The sequence below is a fragment of the Neophocaena asiaeorientalis genome, unplaced genomic scaffold, assembly GCF_003031525.2.
Source record: "Neophocaena asiaeorientalis asiaeorientalis breed wild unplaced genomic scaffold, Neophocaena_asiaeorientalis_V1.1 scaffold432, whole genome shotgun sequence".
In the NCBI taxonomy this organism is placed as follows: Eukaryota; Metazoa; Chordata; class Mammalia; order Artiodactyla; family Phocoenidae; genus Neophocaena; species Neophocaena asiaeorientalis.
Window position 1 is genome coordinate 41,123 of NW_020174549.1, and position 8,617 is coordinate 49,739.

The 8,617-nt window shown below is 45.9% G+C and overlaps 1 protein-coding gene across 1 annotated transcript in view; it reads right to left on the reverse strand.

Moving 5' to 3' along the window:
• Positions 1-6,602: 6,602 nt before the first annotated feature.
• The window catches only part of SNX30 (sorting nexin family member 30), a 111,889-nt gene continuing 109,874 nt past the window's right edge, over positions 6,603-8,617 (reverse strand). The window contains exon 10 of the mRNA XM_024757282.1: positions 6,603-7,448. Coding sequence (XP_024613050.1) covers positions 7,389-7,448 — 60 coding nt within the window. The 3' untranslated portion in view covers positions 6,603-7,388. The remainder of the gene's footprint in view (positions 7,449-8,617) is intronic.

Sequence of the window (8,617 nt, forward strand, 5' to 3'; positions counted from 1 at the left end):
CCTTCACCTTCTGTTTTCCTCTTGATTGATTTCATATTTCAGTAAATGGCATCACCTCCCAGCTCCCAGGCTGGAAATCTCCAAGTAATCTCTGACCCCTTCCCCTCACCACAGAAATCCATCCCCCTTTCTATCACTTCTTTTTTACGATCTAGTCCCATCTATTCCCCAGACCTTCAGTCTGACTACAATCCTCCAGCATACTATTTTCATAATCTTCTTGAAAGGAAAACAGTTTAAAAAATGATATATCTCCCTTTTAAATTTTCAACTGGCAAAGCACACAGGAAGGACTGTTATGGGAACATCCTTGATATTTAAGTTGGCCATATTTGAACAACAGGACAAGTCTTTCCATAAGGGTTATCACATAATGTGGGCCCAGCAGACCCTTAGGTGCTTTGTATACATTATTGCTAGTCCTATCGGCAACCTTTCGGGAAAGGCATGTCTTCATTTCAAAGATCATAATACTGAATTTCAGAGAGATGTGACTTGCCCAAAGCCACATACCTAGAAAGTAGAAAAGCTGACATTTGATCCCAAATCTCTTATCCCACACCTTGCTGCCTCATTTTGTATAACTGAAGTCTTATATTAATGGTGTCTACTATCCGTAAGCCAAGTTTAGCACCAGTTTAAGTCCATTTCCAGTGCATTGCCATCATTAGGTAAGCTTAACTGAGCATTCTGGTCTCTAATTTACAACACACTTGCACGCTCTAATGAGCTACAGACATTTCTTCTTTCTTTACAGATTTTTTTAAAACGTAGGAATCAAAAAAAAAAAAATCAGGAAATGACTGGCTCTCAGAATATGACCTTGTGCTTTGCTACGGGATAGAATAGGAAGAAATCCTTTATGTAATTACCTGCGCTGGCTGCCAGCCTTCCTTGCCAATCACGGTTACAGATGGACATTGGGTGGTTTCTTCATGTCCTCAGATTGGTGTCACCTTGTAAGATGTAGGAGAGGGCAAACTGAGGACAAGTCCAAAAAGAAATGAAAAATAAAAACAGTTAAATTATAGGTTTTTTTCCTGTCGCTATGCATATCCTGATTCTTGCAGGCAAACGGATACCTCTTCAGAGAAAATAACAAGAGGCACGCATGTTTCCCTGTCCTATAAAGCTGTACAAACGGAACGTGACTCAAGGTAAAGAAAGCGTCTTTTATAGGTTTATTGGTCCATTACTTTAAGTTAATTGAGGTAAAGAAACCTGTTTTAAATTTACAAGCTAATAGTTTATCAAGCAATACAAATTCTTTTGTTTACCTTGAAATGTAATACTAATCCCATAGTACACAATGGACAGAATTTTTTATACGCAGATATATGAAAAAAAAGTGGACAAAAACCTCATGCCAGCATCAAAAATGCAACAAGAACATTTTTCTCTTTATAATCTCTGGGTTCCATAACAAAGGAAAAAAAAAAGGTGACATTCTTTTTAAAGTTTGGTAGCTTCATGAAACAAAGACTTTGATCTGGAAATAAGTTGCCTTCTCATCTAGGACACACATTCTCAAGCACATTTATTTTTTTTTTCCCCACAGCTTTTGATTTGGCTGAACAGCAGCATGGAGAGAAGAGCACACATTTACACGGAGGACTTGATCAATACCTCAGGGTTTTTCTTGTAAAATTTTAAATGTAAAGAATGATTTCTAAAATAATAAACAGTCCATAATTTGGACATGACCTAAGCAAAAGGTTTTTTTTTGCTTGTTTGTTTGTTTTTCCAACAGTTAAAATACAAGTTAGAAAGTTTGCTGGCAGCTTATTTCACGGGAATATATCAGATGTACATCATGTCTGAACGCATTCCCGACACACAGACATCAAGGGAACAGGTACAAGAGTACAACGGACCAAAACCTCAGGGGTGCCCAGGAGAACGGTGCTGACTGCTAAGAACTGCTGGTTTGTTATTTGACGGGGGCCCAGGTGACACGGGCCTTGTTTTATCCCACTGAGTCACATTTTTGTTTGCAATGTACTTTCCCCTCCCCACTTCCCCACTGGGGAAAAAGCAATCCCCCTTCCCTCCTTCCAGTATCATTTGTGACTGGAGGGATGGTCTGAGACTGTGAGCCAGCCTGTCACACAGGGGAGCTGGCAGATGTCACCTGCTCACACCTGGCCTACAGGCCACCCAGAATCACCTGGTGAGAGGGCAGCGCCGCCCAGAGAGGCACACGTGCTGTACCCAATCACTGGTTTTAATAGTAAAAGCTCTAGGACAAAGGACTAAATTACGTGAGTCAACAGCACGTTTCGCGTTTTTGGCATTTCAACCTGCGGAGAATTTCTATGTAAAATATGCTGCTCTGAGGCCCCCACGGTATCTTTTAAGAAGCTGTTCTACAGAATCAGGGTAAACATTTAATATTGTCATAATCTATAGAGTTCTCTGTATCTAAGTGATTTGTCGATGCTGATACCGTGATATCAAAAATGTGCCAAAAGGCACTAAATTAATCTTTCACACTTTAAAACAACAACGACAACAACAACAAAAAGGTTTTGTGGTCCCTGTGTTTCCTTACATTATCAAAAATATCATTTGGCAATAGCAATACTTAGCTTTCTCCTCCCAAAAGGCAGCCCTAATTATGAACCTCACTTTCTTGCTTGTTTCTTTAAGAGGAACAAAGACTGGCTATGTTAGGCCTCAAGTATTTAAACTGAACAACTGATTACATCTCTAAAAACTCTTTCTATCCAGAATCTAAAAAACAGTAGTTGAAGAATAAGGCATATTAGCAGGTGTTGACAACTTCTCAAAAAGTAGAGTTAGGCTTTTAACAGTCTGTGGCATTTCTAAAAGTCTGGATTTGTTGACTTTCAAGTGCTAAATACACAAAATGTTTATGAATCAGACAAATATCTTACTGGTTTGTTAACGTTATTTTTTCAAAGCACTTATTTACAGACTATCTACAGTAGTAAAAACTACCTCGATAACATATTTCTTTTGCCACACAGAAGGGGTCAGACAGTCACACCCGGAGAGCATTTCAAAGACATCTGATTAAGAAAAAACAGTCACACTCCCTGTAACTGCCCCCCACCCCAAACCTTTTCTAACATAGACAGCCCTGCGCACGCTCTGATCTGTGCAACTATGGAGAGACCAGATATCCTTAATACAGAAAGCAAAACCACCTATTGGGTGGGTTGATGAAAAATCAGGTTCCTGGTTTATTCACTGAATTAACAAACCACAAAGAGGCTAACAACTCCCAACACACCCAGCTCAATCTGTAGGTCTGGCCCGGGGGATGGCAGGTAAATCTGAGGGAAATGTCATCTGAATAGAGAAAACACAGTAAGTGAGAGGGCGTGTTCAATCTGGTGGCACATGGAGGATTTTTGAAAGGGAGAAGGTACACCCAAATTCCCAAAACAATTTTGCAGACAGGGGTGGCCAAAGCAGTGTTACCCCAGCCTCAGGATGAGATGACCCAGTTTCCACAGACCTTGAAAGTAGGTGTCTGGGAAGGTGGGGGCCAGGACTGGTGTGCCGTACCCTGACAACAGGCAGACCTGTGTTGGGTCTTGGGATGGGTTAAAACTGGGCTCTACTCTGGCTGCTCTAAAGGGCCGTTTCTGCTCAGAAGACAGGCTGCTCTGGCCCTGGCTCTCCCTCCACTCTCACCAGCTCAGGACACACAGCAGAGGATGACTCTTGTGTAGCCCAACGAATGGCATCAAAACAGAGCCAGGTGCCCGTGATTTCAATGCTATCAACAGCAGGGCCAAGTCACACAACCTCTGGGTGCCTCTTGGGCTGATACCGTCCCAAGGGAAAGTCCATATGCACACTGCCACACGGCATCGTGCCCTTCTCTAAACAGAACAGCCCATCATCCCAACACAAGTGGCAGCCTCACAGGAAATGAGCAGCAGGTGTGCATTTAATTCCCTTGTGTGGACAGCCACTGAGAAAACACACTCAAGTCAGTAACATGAAGGACACACTCTGGGTGTGGCTGAAATTTGGCATGAAGACAAACTTAGGTTATATCCACCACCATCCCCAGAGTCGTGCTGGTATTTGTTATTTCAGCTAAAGAAAGGTGTGTGGTGGCTTCAATGAGCAGCACGGTGAAATACGAGCCCGTCACGCCCATAATCACACTTTTCTGAGGTCACCCAGGAATCATCGCTAAGTCTTAAAAAATGATAAAATCCAACCCCAAACCTGGCTCGAGCGGGGGCAGCGGTTCCTTGCTTTGAGCGGAGCAGCCTGGAGTCTTCTTGGAGATCCAGCATGTGGTAAGGACGAGCAGTGTCCATATCGGCTGCAAATCACAACTGCTCTCTTCAACCTCACCTGCATCTTTAAGATCTGCTCAGTTTCTAGGAATTCTCTCTTCTGCCCTAGCCTGGATCTCTCACCCAGGTGAACTGCACCTTTCACTTCCCCGGCCCAGCGACAGCTGACAGGGATGGCGTTCCACTCCACTGCCACGTGCTCAAGTCTCAGCCTGTCCACGTGTCTGCCTGAGGTAAGACACATCCTCAAGCAAAAACCTCTTGGAAAATAAATACGAGAGAGGAGTCAGTGATCTCAGCACCCCGACTTCTGTGGAGCCAAGAAGGATGGGGTGATGAAGCCTCTACGGGGCAGTCTTTGGCACAGAAGTCTCTGGGTTACACTTCTCACAGGGAATCACCTTCATGCTGATGGAGATGGAGAGGTGAATGCTTGGGGCTGCTGACCCTCGGGGGCCTGAGGGAGCCGCAGGGGTGGGAAGGGCTGGAGGGCCTCCTCCGCTACCTACTGTCCCTTGCCTTCTGCGCCAGCCTCCTCACCTCATCAGATGCCAGCCAGAAGTAAGGGACAAAGGTCCCTTTTCTGCAAAGACCATTTCTCCAAGGAAGGCTGCAAGATACCCTGGTCCTCCAAGCTCTGCTATCAATGGCACGCTGGAGGTCGGTTTGCCTTGTTCCAGCTCTCTCTGGAGCCTTAAAGCACAGGCACATCACAGGGAGACCAAACAAACAGAGAAAGATAAAAGCCCAAGATGCCTGCATCCCTTCAGAACCAGTCTTCTGCCTCCAATAATGTAAGGGGATGACTGTGTACCCCAACCCCTTCCCCATATATCCTAGCAAGGAACCTGATGGTTTTTTCTTTTTTTTTTTTTTTTTTTTTTTGTTGGGCTTCCTTTTTTCCCCCTTACCCATATATCCCAGGAAGGAACCTGATGGTTTTTTTTTTTTTTTTTTTTTTTTTGGTAGGGCTGCCTTCTTGCCCATCTAACCCTTCCACAGGAATGTGCCTGGGCTTTGGCAACTAGCAGCAGACTAGAGTCTAGTCTTCCTGGAACTCCTTCCACAGTTCTCTCCAAGCGTTCGTCACACTGGACAACATTTTTAAAGCATACGTTCCACCAGGCAAGACTCCACATGTTCCCAAAGATGAGCATTCGCCTCTGGGTCAGTCTAGTGTTTTCTGCCAAATACCCATAGAAGGCCATCAACCCACTATCACATACATGCCCCGATTCTACCAGCAAGCTTTCAGGCTGGACCTAGACATCGACACCCACACCAACAGGATGGTTTAGAGGTAGCAGGCAACACTGACTCACCACTCGGGGTCTATGGACTGTTCTTACCCTTCTGCTTCAATGAATCATCTCTAATTGTACCAACAGAAAATTCACATCAAAGGATTTCAGAATGGCACAAATGGGGTCTAACAGTGTGCAAAGTACCAACTGATATACAAATTATCACTTAAACCGCGACTTTTTCAAACACGATGAAGCAGAACCAAACTGTCCTGGGCTGTCCAACGGCTGCCCCACCAGCATCACAGCCGTGGCTGCCCCAAGATCTGCAGCTAGAAGCGGAATGCAGTGACCTCAGCAGTCTGCACGTTGACCAGTATTTGCAGGTTCACTTGCAAACGCAGCAGTGTCTCAGCACAGCTGCTTTATTAAAAAAAAAAATAATACTACCGCTTATTTGAGGCTCAGATTTGTAATTTTATAGAGATGAGCCACAGACGAGAGAACACAAACATGACACAGGTCGTTTTAACTTCATGAGGGGAAAAAAACAAGCTGGAAGAGAGATCCTCTTTGTCTGTCTGTTTTGTGCTGACACACTTGAAAAGGAAACCTGCTAATAGTTTGAAATGAAGACTTTAGATGCAGCCGTCCCCAGGAACGTGGCTGCAAACTGAGGAGGTTTCAGCTTAACCAGTAGCAACGAGTTCGCTGTCACACTTGGCATCTTCGAGGCCCACCTGGATACAGACTCTTCTTCCTGACTAGGAAAGAGTAAGGTTAAAGCACTTCACGTAGAGCATTCAGACTGAGTTTACAAATCTTGACTGTATCATAAGAATATGCCAGCCTCTCCCCCAAAAGGTTGCCCAAACATTCAGCCGACACAGCAGGAGACATTATTTGGTGAGGTAAAGGCAAATTGCACAAGGCAGACATAGGAGGTGGGGCTTGGTATATGCCCGCTGACCTCAACACCTCGGAGCTACTCTGACTTCAAGACAACAGATGACCCCTAACAGGCCTAACTCTCTACCCTGATGACATTTAACAAGCAAAAGAACATCGAAGAACGTCACAGAGAAAAATGCACCTTTTTTTCATTTTACACAAAACAGTTTCCAATCTACTACATTTTAGTGTCAGAAACAAGTTCGGGGAGCACTGCCCCCTCAGCTTCCCAAGGCATCGCATAAAGGACAAGGATGCTAGCTTGCTTGCTCTAGCACGGATGCACCTAGACACTGATTAAACGGTCCTACGCGAACCGGAAACCATAACACAGGTGTCACTCATGACAGGCAGGCAGCAGGCCACACTCAGAGCTACACTGTACATTAAGGGCTTTCCACAGAGGCGCCAACACCTCCTTCTAGGCCAAGACGAGTCGAGGCCCGTGGAGGTCGATTCCAGAGCCACTGCGCATCCACGGAAGGCAGGAGCTGCCTTCTGTCCGTGCCTTCCTCACGGCCTTGCAAGGCAGGACCCGGCTTCTCTTCCATGGCAGGCAACTCTGCCGTCCCCAAAGAGGGGACTGTAACGAGATGTCAGAATGTCAGCTGAGGGCTGTCTTGCCCCTCAGTTTCAAATCCTCGTCGTGTCCCACCGAACAGGTTCCTTCACACCACGGAGGTATGCTTCTTCTGCTGAGAGATGATGACAGCCTTACAGACGCCACCAAGGAATAAATACTCACTGAAAACAACTGTCGGACAAAGGTGGGGGGAAGGGAAAGAAATACACAAAAGAGAGATGTTTCTGTGGTTGTTTTCTTGGTGCTACCTCTCTAGCACTGCAGGGACATTCCGGTGTGGGCGCCATGCCCGGCATAGGTAGGAGAGTCTCTGTCCCAAGAAGGAGCTTACTTGGCCTCTTGCTTCTCCTGCAGTAGTGGGATAATCGACTCCCAAGCCATGAGGCACTGGAACGACAACACACACACACAGAGCATCAGCGTGGAGTTTCAGATTTCAGGGTCAGCGTCTTCATTCTGCTTTGATCTATACCCTCACACTGTCAATCCTGCTGGGTCACCTTGGTCTAACGACACCTACATGTATTACACAGAGCTAGCAGCAAGAAGGGAGGCAACAGGCATTTGACTACATGTCCCCCTGGCCCCCATCTCTAAGAAAGACTGCAGCGTCTCTATGAGGCCTAAATGCACTGTCCGTAAAGTTCGTATCAGTGGGTGGAAATGTATTCACTCAAAGAAATTCCCTCCATTCCAAATGCAGAAGAGAGGGCAGGCTGCAAACCCTTGGTGAGGCCCTAGGTTCTCAGCCGGGATGAAGACACTGCTCCAGGTGTGGGTGGTGCCTGCAGGAGTATATAAATTATCTTAGAACGGGCCAGCCACCTGACTCAGAGGGGGCGGAAAACCCGCTCTTCTTCAGCTACCTCAGATCTCCTTGTATGGGCCACTCCTGGATCTCCCATAAAGGAAAATGGGGAGAGGGAACTCTACTTATTGAGTTTTATCACGTCCAGACACTGTTATGTATTTTACATTCATTGTCACTAGTCCTCGGGACACCTCTAGGAAGTAGAATTATTATTATTTATTACACAAACACACATTTCACAGGTAGGGAAAATGAGACCCAGAGAGGTTAAAAAAAAAACTTTCCCAAGACACACAGCTCATGAGTGGCAGAGCTCGTGATTCCCAAGTGGATGTTCTTTCCACTACACACATGCCTTTCATTCCAGACCCTTCAGAAGAGCCAAGAACCTGGAAGACGCCGACCCTCTTCTCTGAGAGCACGCTGCTCAGCAGGAATGACCCCTCCTTTGAGCAGTCTCTTGCATAAGGAGGAGAGAAGAACTACATAAGGCCTTTCTTAGGAGCAGCCCAAGGGTGAAGCAAGGCTTTGTGCTAAGTCATTTGGGGAGGAGACCTGAGGATGGGGGAGGAGAGACGCATCCCTAGATCAAGCCGGATGAAGGGAGTGGTGAAACAGCTCCTTGCTTCCTTCCTTGGTGACTCTGAGGTTGGAGAAGAAGCTGGACTCAGACCCTGCCCTACAGAAGGAAGCCCAGGGGAAACAAAAAAAAAAAAAAAAGAAGGAAGCCTGGGCAGCCTCAAGG